This window comes from Protopterus annectens, chromosome 9.part0 (assembly GCF_019279795.1).
Source record: "Protopterus annectens isolate FY-2018-M chromosome 9.part0, PAN1.0, whole genome shotgun sequence".
Taxonomy (NCBI): Eukaryota; Metazoa; Chordata; order Ceratodontiformes; family Protopteridae; genus Protopterus; species Protopterus annectens.
The window spans coordinates 897549590-897569237 of NC_056743.1; the positions used below are offsets into that span (position 1 = coordinate 897549590).

Sequence of the window (19648 nt, forward strand, 5' to 3'; positions counted from 1 at the left end):
CATTACATTTGGGTTATCTGCCTGCAGGTAGCCCTCATCTGGCCTAAATATCAAAGTCTTGGATTCCTACGTTGGATGCTGTCTCTATCCATGACGTCAAGTCATTAGGGGTATAAAACATGCAGCTGACGCCATTACATCAGTTTTTCTTGCCTCAGATTTCAGGTGCCTCCATAATGGAAAGCAATTATATGTTAGGTTATACCTCCAACAAAACGCAAATACACCAGAAAGCTGAAATACACTAAAGAAGAAAAGTATAGCCAAGAGAAGTCAGAGGGCTGGAGGGAGGGTAACCAGGACTGCAACAGTGAATACACTCGAACATCTACATTTATGGTTAAGTGTACACAACTGTACTATGTTCTTCATGTTTCACTGTTGCAGTCATTACATTTGGGTTGATTTCCCAAAGCTAAGGAAGGGAGGAGGAAGTTAAGAGAGCATTAGAACCAGCTATTAAGCTCTGCAAAACTACAGTGGCAAAACCAACTCTGGATTTAGAAAAAAATATACATGTGGTAATTCTTGGTGAAGGTATGTACAGAGCTCCAGGCAGCAGCTTCCAGGATGTGCCTGATAGGGACATCTCTGAGAAAGGCTGTAGAGGTAGATGCAGCCCTGGTGGAATGTGATCTTATCCCCTGTGGGGTAGGTTTTCCATGGTGCTTATAACATAAATGAATGCAATGGGCTATCCACTTAGAAATAGTTTGCTTTGAAATGGCCTTCCCCTCTGCCCCTGCAGCAAAGCCAACTAGCAGCTGTTCAGATTTTCTGAGAGGCTTAGTCCTGTCTAAATAACATCTAAGTTGCCTGTGCATGTCCAAAGAGTGCAGTATTCGTTCTCCTTTGTTTTGTGGATTTGGGAAAAAAGTAGGCAAATGAATGGACTGATTAAGGGCCACACTAGACAACACCTTGGGCATAAAGGCAGGATTGGTCCTGAGGGAAACCCTGTCTGCATGGAAGATGATGAATGGCTCCATTGCCATGAGGGCCTGTAATTCAGACACTCTTCTTGCTGAAGTGATGGCTAGAAGGAAGGTTTTCCAAGAAAGGAATTTCAATTCTGCAGTTGCAGCTGGCTCAAAAGGAGGTAGAGTGAGCTTTTCCAATACAAAGTTAAGGTGCCAGGCTGGAGCAGGGGCTCTCCTGGGTGGTCTTAAATTTTTGGCCCCTCTGAGGAACTGCTTTAGCAGGGGGTTAGAGAAGAGGGGTGGTTCAGTATTATAATGAGCTGAAATGGCAGAGGCATGAATTATAACTGACGAGAAGGGAAGGCCCTTGTGGAGCATCTCTGTTAAGTACTGAAGAATATGAGGTAAGCTGGGCACCGTTGTGCCCATCCCCTGGGTCTGGCTCCAGGAAAAGTATTTTTTCCACTTTTCAGCATAGGATTTTCTAGTACTAGGCCTCCTTGCCTCCAGAATGACATGCTTACTGAGGGATGTTAATAGAGAGCTGAAGGAACTACCCAGGCTGCAAGGTTCAGTGTTTGAAGTTGAGGGTGCAGAATCTGGGCCTCCTGCTGGGACAGCAGGGAAGGGGTCTGAGGCAGGTGCCATGGTTCCAGCAGTGACATACTGCGCAAGAGGGGGTACCAGTGTTGGCGTGGCCAGTCTGGTGCAATCAGTATCGTCCTTGGTTTGTCATGTTTGATCTTTAGCAGAACGTTTGAGAGGAGAGACAGAGGGGGAAAGGCATAAACTGAGAAGCTTTCCCCAGGTGAAGGACAGGGCATCCACTTTCCAAGCTTGACTGTGGGAAGTCCTTGGGCAGAATTTGTCCAATTGGTAATTCTGAGGGAAGGCAAACAGGTCCATCTCTGGATTCCCCCATTTGTTTCTCAAAAGGTTAAATATCTTTGTTTCCAGTTTCCACTCGTGCAAGTCCGTGAGATTTCTGCTTAGGTTGTCTGCCAGTGAATTTAGCTTGCCTAGCAGAAATTGAGCTTGTAGGTGCACTTGGTAGCTCAAGGCTATGTTCCACAGAGCCATGGCTAGTCTGCAGAGAGGATATGAGTGGGTTCCCCCTTGCTTATGTACCACATAACAGTGGTGTTGTCTATCTTTACCAATAATTGCCCTGGAAGAATGTGGTCCTTGAAGGCTGTCAGGGAATTCTGTACAGCTAACACTTCTTTTTGATTGATATGCAGGTGCATCTGACTTGGCTTCCATTTGCCCTGAATGCATTGCCCTGCCAAGTGAGCCCCCCATGCATAGTCTAATGCGTCTGCTGTTAGGGTTTGGGCGGCAGTGGGTACTGTGAATGGGAGCCCCATGTTGTGGCAGCAGGCCTCTGCCCACCAAAGGAACTCTGTCTTTATGCAAGGAATGACAGGAATCATTGATTCCAGGTCCAAAGAATGCTGACACCATAGGCTTTTTAGATACCATTGTAGTTTCCTCATATGCAGTCTTGTAAAAGGAATTAGAAGAATGCAAGAGGCCATGAACCCCAGGGCTTGCAGGATTTTCCTTGCAGATAGCTGGGTCTTTGTCGCCAGTAGTTTGAAGTAGGCTGTCAAATAAACCTGTTTCTCTGGCATGAGGTAAGCCATCTGGGAAGTTCTGTTCAAGTTTGCTCCCAGGAATACAATCTGTTGTGGCAGGGTACTAGATGAGATTTCTTTTCGTTTATGGTGTACCCCAGCGAAGTTAGAAGTTTCTTTACAAATGCCAGATGTTTTAGTAGCATGTCCTGGCTTTCTGCCTGAATTAGACAATCGTCCAGGTATGGGTATAGTTGAATATTTCTTTGCCTGCAAAATGCAATGACTGGAGCTAGACACTTGGTGAATACCCTGGGTGTAGTAGATAAGCCAAAGGGAAGTACAGAGAACTGACAGTGCATGGAGCATGCTCTGAAGAGTGGGTATTTCCTGCAAGACTTCCTTTATTGGAATGTGCAGGTAAGCTTCCTTTAAGTCCAAGGTTCCCAACCAGGCATCTTTGCCTAGCACAGGAAGCAGCTGTTGAAGTGTTAGCATTTTGAATTTTGGGATTACCAAAAAGGTGTTTAGAATAGAGAGGTCCAGGATAGGATGCCAGGAGCTGCCTTTTCTGGGTACCAGGAAAAGCCTTCAGTAAAATCTTTGTCCCCTTTCTTCGGCTAAGACAGGCTGAATAGCCCTGATACTTAGAAGAGAGAGAAACTGTTGTTGAGCCTCTGCCCAATGATTTGGGGGTAGGTCTGGCCAACTGTTTGGGGTTGGTAAGGTGTGGAAGTGGAATCTGTATCCTTGGAAAACTATATTTAAAACCCATTAGTCCTGGGTAATGAGCTCCCAGTTTTTTGCATGCAGGGCGATCTTCCCCCTTAAGGGAGCATGCAGTTGAGCAGGGCTTGGAAGGTTTAAGTTTAAGTAATTCTGACATTTTTCCATAGGGGGGTGTCTTACTACTACTAGCTTTGGAAGTGGGAGCCCCCCACTGCTTAGGCCTGTGAGTACCTTGAGACTGTAACCTAGGTGGTCTGCTGTTCCTGGGTTTGGACTGAGAAGGCCTGGAAGAGACAGGAAAGGACCAATTCTTAGAAGGCCAATGCCTGCTAAATCTAGGAGGTTGTACTTGCAGGAAATCTTTAACAGTTTGCATAGATTTAGCTTTTTCCTCCATCTTTTTAAGAACTACTTCTGTTTTGTTTCAAACAGGTGGTCTTGGTTTAAGGGAGCATCCAGTAATTCAGCTTTAACATGATCTGGCAAATTTTGCTTCTTAAGCTAAGCATGCCTTCTAAGTACAGACCCAGTGACAGCAGCCCTGCAAGATACTTCTAGAGAGTCAAAACCACATTGCAAAGTATGTTTACCAACTTGTTCAGCAGAATGCATTAAATCCTGTAATTCTTTATTTTCAGCACAGTCAGAATCAACATCATTTTCTGTTTAAGTAGTCCCATAATATGCTGCTGATACTTTAACATATTAAACTGGAAGTTTAAGGCCCTAACTGCCAAAGTAGCAGAAGTGTAGAAGTGTATACCTTCTTACCCCATCTGTCCAAGACTCTGGAATCTCTATCAGAGGGAGTAGGGTTTTGGCAGTAGTAGCCTTAATGCTTTTAGGTCCTTGGGAAATGGTCTCTGGGTCCACATTAGGATTCTCGAAGAGGAACTTGTGAGAGTCAGGTACTCTGTAATACCTGTCAGGCTTCCTGGGAGCTGGAGGTAAAGTGTCTGGGGCCAGGCTAGATTCCAAAAAGGCATCATTTACAATGTCCAGAACAGGAGTAATAGCTAAAGGCCTGTGTTGAGGGAGGAGTAAGCATTCCCTAAGCCTCTTATTGGAGTCAGAGTAATCCTGGCTTTCCCAATGGAAATGCTCCCTAAGAGTGTGCAAGGTTTCACCAAAAGAAAAATCTTCTGGGGGGGGGAAGCAGAGGGAATGGAATCCTCTGCATCAGAATCCTCATAGGTAGAGAAGGGCAAATCCTGGTAATCAGAAGGAAAATCAGTTCTAGGAGTCTTAGAGGAAGAAGGTTGTCTTCCCCTAATTAAAGTAATAAGGTCTTCAGCCATTCTTATCATTTGTTTTTTAGGCACATGGGCCTGATCATGTGGTTTGGACGTCAGTTTTCTAGACGTGGGTCGAGTTTTAGTCCTTGAAGAAGAAGATGGCGTTGGTTTGAAATGCAAGTCAGTAGGCCTGAATACACCCTCAGAAGATGGTGGCTGCACAGCGGCTCCGGACCCATCCAAGGTAGAGACATCCGCAGGTTCCATAGTCGAAGAAGCATCTCGCGGCATACTGAACTCCGAATGGGTCTCAGTAGAGGCCTGCGATTCTAGTACTGGGTATCAGGTGCTGCGAAAGCACCTCACTGAGTACCAGCGAACTGGCAACTAGCTTAATGGAAGCGGCATTGGCAGCTTTGGACCTATGTGGTCTGTCTCTGTCTTTATCTTTACGTTTTTTCGGAATGTCAGTAGTCAGACGGCTTACAGAAGCCATTTCTGGATAGTTATACAGAGTACCAAAATAATTTGCTGCAAAAAGAAACCCACGACGAATAGTCCGGGGGTTAAATAAGGCACAAAACTGACAGCGAGGGACGTTGTGGTCTGGGCCTAAGCAAGGAATGCAGTACAAATGAAAATCTTTATGAGGTATTTGCTTTTCACAGGTAATGCAATTGTTAACTTTTACTGACATTGGTTAAGAGCAAGAAAAAGATCCCCAATGGGGTACTTAACTTTTTTGAAGACTTCAGTTCTGAAACTCGAAAACGAAAATTTCAGGAGTAGGCCGACCGGCACTTGCGAACTGCTTCTGCTTCAGGCACCGAATAGCAAGAAAGACTGATGTAATGGCATCAGCTGCATGTTTTATATCCCTGATGACCTGACATCATGGAAGAAGAGAAAGCATCTGACACAGGAATCCAAGACTTTGACATTCAGGCTGGCTGAGGGCTACCTGCAGGCAGATAACCCAAATGTAATGACTGCAACAGTGAAACACGAAGAACATCATCAACTCTTCTTAATATCAAAGGTATGCACAGAGATCAGTCAATCTGGACTGCTGATCTCTCTAATGCTTACCTTGCTCATGTTCATTATCAGCTTTATCCTAACAGGGTCATATCACAGCCCTCCTCAGGTTAAAGTGTGTTATCAGGAAATTAATCCATTTTTTGCTCCTTATTTTTTCCACAACCAGCAGCAGCTTTTGTGGGGAGTCCACACAGTCAAGGATGACTAAGGGGGCCCCCTGCAGCAACAGATATTGCAGGTACATAAAGCTGGCTATGTTGTTAGTTTTAGTGGAGGGAAAATCCACCACCGGGTTTAACTAAGCCAGGGTCAGGATGTCAGTGATAAAATATTTAACAGAATTGTGAAGCCTGTTACTTGATAAAACAGTGTCACTATAGAGATATTTTTGAACTTTAAAGGAGATATAAATAAGAGTTTTTGCCCACCTGGTTTATTAAGTATACAAGATTGATGTAGTAGTTTCTGTATAGTCATGTGGAATCATCACAAAAATGTAAATTAAATCGGTCTCCTTACTGTAGCATAAGCAGCATGTCTGCATATGCTTTGTAGTTTGTGGAAGCAGGAGACAACTATGCAGGCAGCGGATGCTATGAAAGGAATTCTGACTCTCAGGAAAACACTGAACATTAAAAAGATACCAATGCAGTATTAAACAGCAGTGAGTATGGTAGCCTGTAGCCCTCTCAAATGACAAGGACCAAGAATTATCCCTTGTGCTACCACTCATCTCAAAAATGCTTCATAGAGTTAGTACCACTAAAACCACTGCCATATGTTAGTATTTCAGGAATCAGTAATACAATTGTCAAAGAGAGACTCTTACCACACTCCTCCTTTGGCTCATCAGATCCATCCCCGCAGTCATCTTCCCCATCACACTTCCAGCGAGCTGGAATACATCGTCCAGATTCTTTGCATCGGAACTCATCAACACCACAGGTCATTTGTGCTGAAAGCAATAAAGAAGCAAATGATCTTAACTATGCATTGTAATGACTTATACTGGACATGCATTTTAACAGATAAAGATTCTGGCAATATATAAGGACTCCTAATAGTCTGCTAACCTTGTATGCCCTCCTTCTGCACCTGCTATACCAGGTACAGATCCCACTTAACAAGCTCCTTGCTCCCTGAACAGCAACATGTGAGTGAGTGCCCACGGAGGATAGGTGTTACTTCAGAATGGGAAATTCTTGGGTAGTTACATGACAATTAGTTACATGACTATTTTTGGCTTTCAGGACATAAGAGTCTGTAAAGAATTTGCAAGGAGGTTAACCTTTTATTATGGGAAAAATGATGGTGTTTAGGATAGACAGAATCTATGTAACAGACAAACATACATATTTAATATCGGAAATTACATCCCACAAAGGGTTCTATCAGATCTTTTGTCCATAGACACTTTAAATAGTCCACTTAAGCATGAGGTAAATTGCAACACTAGCATTTCTTGGTCCTCTGGCTTACAATATAATAAAAAGAAGAAAGCTATACAGAAGTTAGAAGTCTAACTAGGTTTTTTGCAAAGACAGGAGACAGCGATGGAGAGCATGGGGTGATTTTAAATTACATTTTTGGAGGCAAGTACAGGAAATGGAAAAGGTTAGATGGAATGATTACAAGAGACTCAGAGGAGCAAGGCTGATAAAGACAAAGGAGCTACAGAATAAAGCCAATAACTTTAGTGATGAAGAACAGCTAGAACTGCAGGCTCTGCAGCAGAAACTGAATAACTGTGACAGCCTCAAATGAAAGGAAATAAGTGGCCATTTGAGAATACTACTAAGGTGTAGAAACAGGTAGCACAAAAATTGAGACAGCAGAAAGTAAGAATTATCATAAACAAGAGACTCTAAAACATGAAAAATACAGAAGGACATAGAGATAAATACAAATTATTTATAAATTTTATAAGGACTTGTATATGGCGCAGAGTAGGAAGTGACTGGTTAATGAAGTTAGAAATTTTTTTCTGGATTGGATATTCCAAAAATAAGTCCAAGAGAGTAAGAACAATTGATAAAGTCTATAACAAGGTAAGAGACAGAGGATCAATTAAAAGCCCAAGCACTAGGTATGTCAATGGAGTCGAGAGTCAGATGGATCCCAGTAGAATCTTAGAAAAAGTTTAAAAAAAAAAAAAAACTTCAGCTACAGTACAGAATGTTTAACAGGATATTAAAAGAAAGGAAAATCCGTAAATCCAGGGGAAAGCAGTTATGTCAGTTATTCTAAAGTTGGGGAAGGCCACAGTTAATCATCTTTCATACTGTCCCATTTCTGTACTTAATCACGGTTATAATGTGTTTATAGCTATTTTTGCAAGCAATCTCTCCATGATTTTTACCAGAAATTATTAATATAAATTAGTGCAAGTTTGTAAAGGGCAGACACACACATCATACATCAGGAAGCAAATGAAAATGGGAATCCTTACTATTAATTAGGCTTGAAGAAGACAAAATATTTGACTGGGTCTATATAGATTTATGGTAAATAATGAAATGGGTTTCCTAAGAGACACTGTAGTCCTAGAGATATATAAGAGTTCAAAAGCAATAGTTAAGACAGACTGGAAAACAACATTACAATTTGGGGTTGAGAGGGACACCAAGCAAGGGTTCCCCCTTATCCTCTAATGTTTTCCCTTCTATCTGATGCCACTAGCATGAAACAGAGTAAGGAAGTATTAGAGGATGGATTGCCAGAGTACAGAAGACAAACTGGCTATTTTTGCCAAGAATGTGATAGTGTATCTAACTAAGCCACATCAATATATGTATTTATGTATCTATGATACATACACACAGATGTACACATGTACATATTTTATTCAACTAATTACGACAGGTTACAGAAATTTCAGAATATGCAGTAACTGAAGACAAGACAAAAACAAACTATTCCCCAACATATGATTTGGCTGAGGAGTATCTATATCTATGGGGTTACTAGAGAATGAAGTACCAGGGGATTTGAATAGCTAACAAAAAAAAGAAGTTATGTACTCACCATAATGTTCCATGTTTATTGTCCATCTCGCCATTCATTTTTACTTGGATGGGCTTGGAGCCGATCCTCGGCTCCATCTCGGCAGAATACACAGCTGGAAGTCTCAGACTTGGCTCATGGCAAGATAGGTATCCCATGATGCTGTGGTGCAACTCTCCAGATCTTGCTAACGAGCTAATATATATATATATATATATATATATATATATATATATATATGTATATATATATATATATATATATATATATATATATATATGTATATATATATATATATATATATATATATATATATATGTCAAGGAGAAACAAACAGAGTCAAGGATCTCATGTAAAGAGGAAGATCACCACCAGGTCCTCCAGGAGTCCGTGGACAGGGAAAGGAGGGAGGGATTGTAAGAATGAATGGCGAAGATGGACAACAAACATGGAACGTTATGGTGAGTTAAGTGTTATGCTGTCCTACCTCACTTTCATTCTTACTTGGATGGGACAGTGTCCCTAGCACCTTTTTCCCAGGTGGCTCATGGGAGTACACCTTTGAGCACAGTGGAACCAAAGGAGGTCCTGTCCCAAATCCACTTTGTAATGAGTGATAAACATATGAGGATTGGCCCATGAAGCTGCAGCACAAATACTGTCCATAGACATTCTGGCCTGAAAGGCAGAGGATGTAGCTAATGCTCTGGTTGAGTGACCTCTAATTCTGAATGGTAAGTTTCTATTTTTGGAGGTATAGATGAAGGTGATTCAACCTGAGAGCCAATTAGAAAGGGTGACTTTAGATACTGGCATACCCTTTTTTGCCTGAGAAGGAGATGAACAATTGATCAGATTTCCTGAAATCTTTAGTTCTATGCAAACAATATATGAGCTGTCTATGCACGTCCAATTGGTGGAGTTTATACTCTGCCTTGTTTCTGTGGTTGGGGAAAACCACAGGGAGCTCAATGGACTGATTGATATTGGATTGAGAGCAAACCTTAGGCATAAAGAATGGATTAGTTTGTAACAATACCCGATCTTTATGAAAGATCAGACATGGAGGTCTGATTGATCATGCTTGCAACTCTGAGACTCTTCTGGCAGATGTTACAGCTACTAGAAATATGGTCTTCCAGGAAAGGAACTTGAGGTCACAAGATGAAGGAGGCTTGAACGGTGGGAATGTTAGTTGAGATAGGACAAAACTTAAATCCCAAGGAGGAAATGGTTCCTTAAAAGGAGGCCTCAATAAGGAAGTGCCTCTTAAAAATGCTTTACACAATCTGTGTGACATTAAGTTAGGAGAATGGTCGCCAATGTGGAAATTCGAAATTGCAGCCAGCTGAACTCTAACAGTTGCTGAAGCCGAGCCTTGCTGGAAGAGTTCTGCCAGAAATTCCAAAATGGACTGAATAGGCACAGAAAAAGGGTCAATGTTCCTATTTTGGGACCAGTGATAAAATCTTTTCCACTTGCTAGCATATAGTTTTCTAGTAGAAACTTTATGAGAGGACATCAATATGTGTGTGACTGCTGAAGTGAAGTTTTGAAGCCTGACTAAGTTGGGAAGTGGGGCAGCCATGCTATCAAGTTGAGGATGTGGAGAGAAGGATGAATGACACATATGTGTCAGAAGGTCCGGAACTGGTTCCAGAACCCAAAGAGGAGGCCAGAGGAAGGGGAGCCAAATCTGCCGAGGCCAATAAGGGGCAATGAGAATCATCTTGCTTACCAAGGATTTTGCTTTCTGGATGACTTTGGATATGAGGGGAAACAGGGGAAAGGCATAAAGAAGTCCCGAGGGCCAACTGTGTACAAGTGCATCTCTCAGTCTCCCTCGGAGGGGGAATTAGGCCAAAGCAGCTGTTGCACTTGGCATTCATGGGAGTGGCAAAAAGATTGCAGCAAGGCTGGCCCCATTTCCAGAAAAATCTCTCACGTTATGTTCCAGTTCAGATATTACTCGTGAGGCATTAATATTGCCCTGCTGAGCTTGTCCGCTATTATGTTGGATTTCCCCAGGATGTGTGTTGCTAGTAGAAAGTGTTGGGAAGAAATTGCCCATTGCCAAACTCTCAGAGCCTCGCGACAAAGTGAGTATGATCTGGTTCCTCCTTGTTTATGTACCAAACTACCAACGTATTGTCTGACTATATTGAAATTATCCCTAGTGGAAGAGAGTTGTGGAATGCTTGCAATGCCAGAAGCACTGCTCTCATCTCTAGAACACTGATAAGCAAGTGGGACTCATGGTCTTGCCATATACCTTGGACTGTCCTTCCCAGATAATGCTCCACCCTATCTGGGAAGCATCTGTGGGCACTGTAGCAACAGGTTGTTGTGGAATAAATGGTCTCCCGATAGTCATATGGTTGAACTGAATCTACCACCGTAGGTCCTTTTTGCATGACTCCGTTATTCTGATCATGTGGGACACAGGAAGTTCTTGAAGTGACTATTGGGAGAATAGGAGCCATTGAAGAATTCTCATATGCATCCTGGTGAGAGGAACTAGTGTTATGGTTGAAGCCATTGTCCATAGAAGTTTCAGAACTACCTTTGCCTTTACCTTGTCCTTTGGAAGAAGGTGAAGTACTTGCTGTCTGAGGGCTGAAATTCTGTCAGCTGGAAGATGTGCCATCACGGAAACAGAGTCTAGGTTTGCACCTATGAAGGTAATATGTTGACAGGGCAACAAGGCAGATTTTTGAAAACTGACTGTTATGCCTAACTGAGCACAAATTTCCAATGTCACATCCCTGACCCATTGGAGTAGATGCTTGGTGGGGGCAGTTAGGAGCCAGTCATCCAGATACAGAATCACTTGTAATCCAAGATGTCCCAAGTGAACCGTTACTACTGCCATGTATTTGGTGAAGACTCTGGAGTGAGACCAAAGGGCAGGGCTTGGAACTGATAATGACTGGCTCCCAGCCAGAAGCATAAATGACTTCTTGATGCTCTGCCCATTTTTATGTGGTAGTATGCATCTTGGAGGTCTATTGAGCACATCCAATAGTCTTTCCCTAAGAATGGAAGTATTGACTGCAGTGTCACCATTCAGAACTTTGACGTTTTGACAGATTCGTTCAACTTGCTGAGATCCAATATGGGTCACCAGTCCCCTGTTCTTTTTGGCACCAAAAAGAATCTTGAGTATCTTCCGAATCCTGTTTGGTCTGCGGGGACTTCTTGGATGACTCTTTTGTCCAGCAACTTTTTGATTTCTATAGTTGCTTGCTCCCTTAGATTGGGTGTAACATCTGGGATTGTTCTGATCTGTGGGACAGGATGGCAAAAGGGAATGGAATATCCTCTGGATATTATGCTTTGTACCCACTTGTCTTTTGTGATACTTTGCCAGGATTCTGGGTACAAGGACAAACGTCCCCCAACTGCCTCCAGAGTAGAGCAGGCAGGCCTCCTTTCAGGAGTGCTGATAGGGACGTCCGTGAAAGGAATTACAGTTACCCTGGTTTTGTGGACATCCTCTGCCTCTAGGATAACGTCTACCATTGTTGCTTTCCCCTCTGTCCCTGGAGAAGGAGTCACATAGTGCATCTTGGAAAGCTCCCTGGGATCTTTTGAACCACATTTTCCCACTCTTCTGACCTTTAGGGTAAGGTCTTGAAAGTACAGAAAAACGTACTCCAACGGCAGACTGAGTTTTCCCTTTTTGCTCACATCTGGTAAGTGCGTCTTTTACTTTGGAACCAAAAAGTGAGAAACCATCAAAATGGCACTAGTAAAGGTAGACTTAAAAGGTTCTGCAAAATTACACAAGCCTATCCAGGAATGTCTCCTCAAGGAAACTCCTGCACCCACTTCCCTACTCACTACATCCGCTGCATAAGATAGTCTCATGGAGGAGTTGACGATAGAATTTAAGGTGGACAGCTGGGAGGAGACTTTCTTAGTCACCCCTGCAACTAATGAACCTTGTAGAGCATCTCCTAGCTCTTTCAGGAGATCTCCTTGTAGCCTTGTAGAGTGTGTGAGGTAGTTCAGCGATCGGTGTAAAAGTCGCTGACGAAAAAACACATTTCCCATATCTGTCCATCGTTCGAGAATCTTTGTTCAGGGAATGAAGAGATGAAGATGTCTCAGAAAGTTCCTTCTTGGTGGCTGCTGCCACCGCCATAGCATCTACATGTACAACTTTTGAGAGAAAACCTTTCCCAGTAGGGGCTGACAAAAACTTGTTTGGCCCCTGAGGGACTGGTGCCATAGTGTCAGGTGACTCCCACGCCTTTCGACTGACCAAGTCCATTAGTTCATCAAAAGGCGGAGACACACAAGAAGCTGAAGGTTGAGATCCAAAGGCCTTCAGGTACACAGACTCTTCATCAGAAGGGTTGATGGTTTTCCAGACGCCTCTCTGCTTTAAGATCTCCAAGATATCTGCAGATGAGATATCTTCACAGGACGACCATGGGGACCCTTCTGGCACCTTGAGGTCAGTGTCTGAGGTGACGGACTCATCAAGGGAGTCTATATGCTTCACCTTGCATGTCCTCTTTCGAGGGGGCTCCTCAGAAAGGTATTCTGGGGAGGCGTCGAAGAGAAGGGTTCGCCCAATAGGGTTCCTGAGGCTGTGAATCTTAGCTGTCTTGTGGATGGGGTGGTGCCGAGACAGTAGCCGGTGCCTTGGGGGGACGAATGCCAGTATCCCTATGTAGAGCTGTAGAGGGGCACAGCACATTCCTCATCAGCTCGAAAGCAGAACCCACCAGTTCTGAGGAGACAGAGGACACCTCCGGCCCCAGAGAGACCGGTTCTGAGGCTGATGTAGGAGCCAAGTTCACCCGAGCCGATGCACCGAAGGGTAGGCTCGGAACCAAAGAAGTTCGGGTCTAAGCGCCACCCCCCCCCCCAGGGCAGACCAGAGAACCTCAGCTCCCAGACACCCCGGATGGCACAAAGGGTGTCGGAGCAGATATCGGTTCCATAATCGCCAAAGGGGTCCCAAAACTGACTGTTCTACAGTAAGCGGTACCAGGCACTCCAGCTCTGAAGATCCAGCTTGGCTCGGAGGAGGAACAACAGTGGATGTAACAGTCTTGGAAGGCTCCGAGACCTGTTTGCTCGAAGCAGAGAACAATTTAGCTAGCACCAGTGACTTCAAGAGTCTGCGCACCACCCGCTCCATGCCATCATCAGATAGGCTCCTAGTGGACCTGGAGGATAGAGATGGTGAACGAGATCTCTCCAAAATGGGAGATCTCAAGGTAGGGGAGACTGCTGGAATGTCAACAGACCGGCTCTGAGACAGGGTATCTTTCAGCTCCGAAGATCTTGGGGCCGAAGAACCAGGTTTGTCAATAATGATGGCCTCCATCGGTTCCAAGGCCTGTGGAGCCGAGGAGGTAGATGGCTTAGAAATTTTTAGCAATTTTTCTGGGGGCTCACACTGAGCCGAAGAGACAGGAGATGGCCTTTTAGATGGTTTGTCCTTCTTAGAAGAAGAAGAGGACGAAGAAGAAGCACTCTGTACAGCTTCCTCAAAGTTTAGTTTCAAGAGCCCCTTGACAATCAATTTGTTTCTCATCTCCTCTCCTGTAACACACGTGCACTAAAGGAGTGGCAGAAAGTGCAATTCTCCTGGAGATGTATAGCCCCTAAAACATATACACAAATGACATGTCCGTCTGTAATTGACATTTTCTGGGTACATTTCTAACATTTTTTAAAGCCCAAAAGGCTCATGCTCTTTCTCCCTGGTGTCCTTAGACATGTTAGGAAGAAAAGAAGTTTCCAAAAGGATTACAAATGGCAAATAAACTCAGTACACTGCTAGATATATGAACACACACTAAACTAACAAACACTGCACATCCAAGAATCATAATTAGAAAAGCTAACTTTGCTCTGACTCAAAACGAGCACTAGGACCTCTAACTTAAACGGACCTAGACAGGTAAAGAGGAAGATAGAACACACTAACGCTACAAGCCCTCTAACTAAAACGGGCAATTAGCTCTCTAATTTAAATGAGCTAAGTAACAAACTACCTAACTAAGAGTGTAGAAAAAAAAATCAACGCACAACACTACAAGTATCTTAATAAAGCGCCACTACAGTAATTAACTACAGGATACAAATGCAAGCATGGGAAAAGAACGACGCCAAACAACAGCACACAACAGCAGAAAAAGGAGATAAATTAAGCTACACTCTAAATCTAAACTAGCTCAGCACACAATACACTAACTAATGTATAAATCCTAAACAGTTTAAGCTAATAAAATGTAAAAGACAAAAAACAGCCACGGCCAAGAAGAGCACATCCAACGTCGTAAAGCGGCAAAGGAGATCTTGAGAGTTGCACCACTACATCATGGGATACTTACCTTGCCACGAGCTAAGTCTGAGACTTCCAGCTGTGTATTCGGCCGAGTCAGAGCCGAGAATCAACTCCGAACCCATCCAAGTAAGAATGAAGGCGAGATAGGACAACATAACATCGAAGGATTCCTCCAAGGAGATATGAAAAGAGATAAAGGAAAAGATTACTAAATTAATAGAGAGACGGAAGGTTAATATAACAGACTTGGAGCAAGGAATCCACGCTACCTAAATGTTTATAGCCTCGATAATATCGTACACTGGGAACGCTTTCCATTATGAACCAGAGAAAGACTTTTGGGGAACACTGAAAAGAGCTGATTTTATTTGTGAAGAAAATTTAAGTTAACTGGCAGAAAATGGTCTTGCTAACAAATGAAGTGGGCCTGGCAATACAACATATGCATTACTATCACTAGGCCATTTAATTAAGACTGATCTATCACGTTCACGACAGTACATACAAATCGGTGTGGAAAAAAATGATTACTCAGGAAGGTAATAGCAAAAACAGCCAAAAGCTGAATATTTGATCACAGAAACATAACGCAGAACATGTTAGGAATAATCTTGGTGCTATTTTTCAGCAAGTGTCAAGGTCACAAAAATGTGCATGCGACCTCCCATGTCTTTCTACTGGGTTTGGGGGAGGCAGATAAGTTGAAGGGATGATGTGCTGTGAAGGGCATTCATGAGTGGGGTAGGTGGAGAGACGAGCTCTGTTACATCACAGTTGTTCCTCTTGGGCTCTTGGCCCAAGGTCCTCCAGCTTCTGTTAGCAGCCATTGTCATTTTTTTCTTGCACTAGGTTCTCTTTCCTCAAAGTATTTTAACTTGTTCTACCTCCAGGGAGAACAAAATATTGTTGGATAACTTCTATTACATATGAGGAACAGGTTGTTTCAATGACTACACAGTTTAACCCTTTTTAAATATCTGTTCTGCAGTTGTGCAAACAGCAACTCCGTCTCAAGTGGGCTTTGAGAATTTGAGCTTTAAAATGGTAAGGCAGGGATGACATCCTCACACAGCCATGTTTTATCACTGCCCATGAAGCTGCCACCCTACAGGGTGGATCAACAGCATCACAGCCGCAGACTATGGAGTGCTGTGCTACTGGGGAAGAGAAGGTGGTTAGTCTTAGTACTGATCTCCCAGGGCTTTGTTTGGAATCTCTTCAGATGTGTCCTTTGCCCTACACAGAGGAGTGTCTTCTACTATTTCAACATTTGTGTTTGGCAATTAAGAACCTTAAAGAACAAGTGGCACTGTAGCTCTTCCCAAAGTGGTCCAGGATTTTACTTTCCCTGTTATGGTAAATGGATTCTTGCTTGCAGCTCTAGTACTTTCCACACCCACATTCATGAACACAACACTTGGACTAGCAAATTAACTTTTGTAAAGACAACTGCAACAAAACAAACAAGTCAGTCTTGGTTTCCTGAGATCAGGTGGTTGGGAGTCTGGCTCCCAGAATGCACTACTAAATGCATCCTGCAAGCTTCAGCAATAGGAGTATTGCTAAGGGTTATAGCTTAGGCAAGCCTAAGAGATCCCTGTATCTCATCTGGCATTTCAGCTGTCTTACTCCCTCATTCAAAATAATTCTTCATTCAGTTCAGTGTATCACCAAATTAGAAATCCTCTGGTGCGGAGTCAGAGAATAAGATGTCCTCAATGTCTGACTCATAAATGGGAGAAGATACCAGTTCACATAGCCAACTCCTCCACCTGTGAGTTAGAAAAATACAACTACCCATACCAGGGGTGGGGGGACGACGACTTCGGTTCACTTCTTAAGACTAAGGCTTCCTGACAATGACTCCTGCTCTGAAAATGGATGCAGGTTGTTAAAGTGTACAAAATCTTGGAAAACTTCATTAAATCCTGAAAGGCAGCTTGTGCAGAAAAAAAATGAAGAACCACACGGCTCCGATGTGACAAAGTGACAGATGTCTGTTACCTGGGCACCTTGTGCCTATATCTAGGGTAGCCTTCATTGAGATACCCATAAACTGGCAGATTCTGACAACCTCAATTGCAGAGGTGGGGGCACCTTCATGGACCAACATCGAGGTGTACCGTGCTGATCTTCAGAAATCAAGATACAGGTATCAGAACCACCCACCTATGAAGAAGCATCCAAACTGACCTACAACTGGAGAATTTCAGCTTGGGAGGATTTGTTGTCATTTGATCATGTGACAGTTTTCTGAGAAGCAACACCAAGGACTTTGGACCAACCTATACAAATCAGTGCCCAAGACTATGAAAATACCTCACCAGACAAAACACCCTTGAGCCTACAGAGGTCTTCAGCTTTCCACTGGATATCATTGGTAAGGTCTTCAGCTTTCCACTGGATATCATTGGTAAGGTCTTCAGCTTTCCACTGGATATCATCGGTAAGGTCTTCAGCTTTCCACTGGATATCATAAGGTCTTCAGCTTTCCACTGGATATCATCGGTAAGGTCTTCAGCTTTCCACTGGATATCATCGGTATCATCATCCTTCCTTATAAGGGCGTATCTCCCTTCTTTTTGTGGAACATATAGGAGAGGTTAGGCTGGTGGCTTTGGTCAAGGCACATGGCTTTCTTTGGTTCAGATAGTCTTGTAGAGTCTTTGCTCTGCAATAAATTGTGTTCAAACTGCATCATGCAGAGTGAGGGCAGGTATGGATATCATGAATAGCCCCAATATGGAATAAACACTGGATGTGGAAGTCTTATGTAGAATCTGCTTCCTACATGAAAAGCATCTATAAACTAATGTCTGACTTCTACATCTGATGCCCACAAATATACAACAGATATAAAGATGAATGACATAACCAAACAGAATGTTTCTACAACAAGATATTTACAATGAAATCAATGGAGTGACAAAACAGTAGCACAACACACATTGATCCACACTTGTATTTACTTATTTTATTTATTTGTACTGCAGTAAGAAAACCTAAAAATGGTGCAGGCAGATGTCACTCATATACACTGGCATCTGGAAGTCAGGCCGAAGTTCCAAGATGATGTAATTACTGCAACAATGGACATGCCTACTGCCATGGAAGGTATGAAGCAGGAACTGAAACTCCTGCTCAAAAAATCCTTTGCTTTTTAAAATCAGCAACAAGCAGAAGGCCCTCTGCCTTATCCCAAGGGAAGGGAAAATCTCAGTCACTTCAGCTGCATGAACAACATCATGCTTGCTGCCCTACCAATCACCAGTGTCCACCACAGTCAAATGACCATCAGCCTGAAGAGTCTCTCATTTGCAAGGCCATGGAACACATAACAAACTTGATTAACATAGACATTAAAAATCTAATAAGGCTAGAGCTGTAGCAATTTGATTTTGTAAAAGCAGAATCCTGTGCAATGAACCCAGCAAATTTTTTTATAAAAGTAACATACGCTGCTGAAAGCAGTTACATTATACACACAGCCTACCTTGAGTTGGCTAAGGAATTTGACACCATCTACCATACTAGCATAATCAATAAACTAAATGTGTTACAACTAGACCCCTATGTGGCAAGATGGGCAGATAACTGGCTAGGACACACACACGCCCATGCGCACAGACAGACACACACACACACACACACACACACACACACACACACACACACACACACACACACACACACACACGAGTGTGGGTGGCAGGAACACTGTCAGAGAACTTGGAAGAGACCAGTGGTGTCTCGCAGGGCTCTGTTCTGGGACTGCTTTTGTTTAGTATTTACTTCTCTGGCCTACAGACTAAAAATCAAGACGTACAGTTAACCATGTCTGGGGATTACTGCAAACTGAGAGTTACTGACAAATCTCCTATGACACAGAAGCTCTCCAGCAACATATTACACTTATAAATGCCTGGTATATTGGAAATAAGACAAAACTAAATGATAAATACAAACATTGTCACATCTGGCAGATGAAACATCCTTTCTATATTTAGCATTGACAAAACCCCACTTCAAAATAAAAATATAGTTAGAGATCTGGGAATATGGGTTGATAATTCTCTCTCCTTGGATCACCATGTAACAATGGCGGTCAGGAAATCCTTCTATTTGGTACAGTTGATGCTAAGGGAAGATCATCCACAACTAAAGAAGTTACTGTCCCTTTCTATTCTGCATTTACCAGGCCAATTATAAAATACAACACCCCCTTTGGGATGTACTTGACCAGAGACAGCAAAGCGCTGGAAAGACTCCAGAGGATCCAGAGGATCTCAACAAAGAATACCATGGGCTTAGGATCCCTACGCTACAAGTAGACTAGAAGCATTGTCCTTTTCTGTGTCATACAGGTTCCTCACAGGAGATCTATGACTTTCCTTCCAAGCAATTAGGGGCCCAGTAGCACAGGATCTCCTGTACCTTCACAAATTAAACAGTATCATAAACACCAGAACAAGAGATCTAAACCTACTTCAGCAGGACCAGTTAACCAAGGGGGAGACATGGATTCTTTACCCAGCATCCCTCTCATGTCTGGAATAGACCCCCACTGCAGATAATGTATCTCTCTGCTTTATCTTCCTTCAAATGGAAATTGGACAACTGAATGGGTATTTATAAACTCACCATGTTTTTGACTGGCCTAGCTCTCCTTGACAGGAGAGGTTCTGTCTACAGTGGGAACTGGAAAGACACAACAGCTGCAAGGCCCAGTAGCATTGAGCTCCCTGTGATTCCTATAAGCCATCAAATAAGGCATGGCTGTATCTGCAAAAGCAGAGGACAAGGTCGGGGTAAGACTTGCTCTGACTGCACACT

At 43.1% G+C, this 19648-nt stretch overlaps 1 protein-coding gene across 1 annotated transcript in view; it reads right to left on the reverse strand.

Annotated features, from left to right (window-relative positions):
• LRP1 (LDL receptor related protein 1) overlaps window positions 1–19648 on the reverse strand; it is a 2772300-nt gene that overhangs the window by 447879 nt on the left and 2304773 nt on the right. The window contains exon 67 of the mRNA XM_044083629.1: window positions 6332–6457. Coding sequence (XP_043939564.1) covers window positions 6332–6457 — 126 coding nt within the window. The remainder of the gene's footprint in view (window positions 1–6331; window positions 6458–19648) is intronic.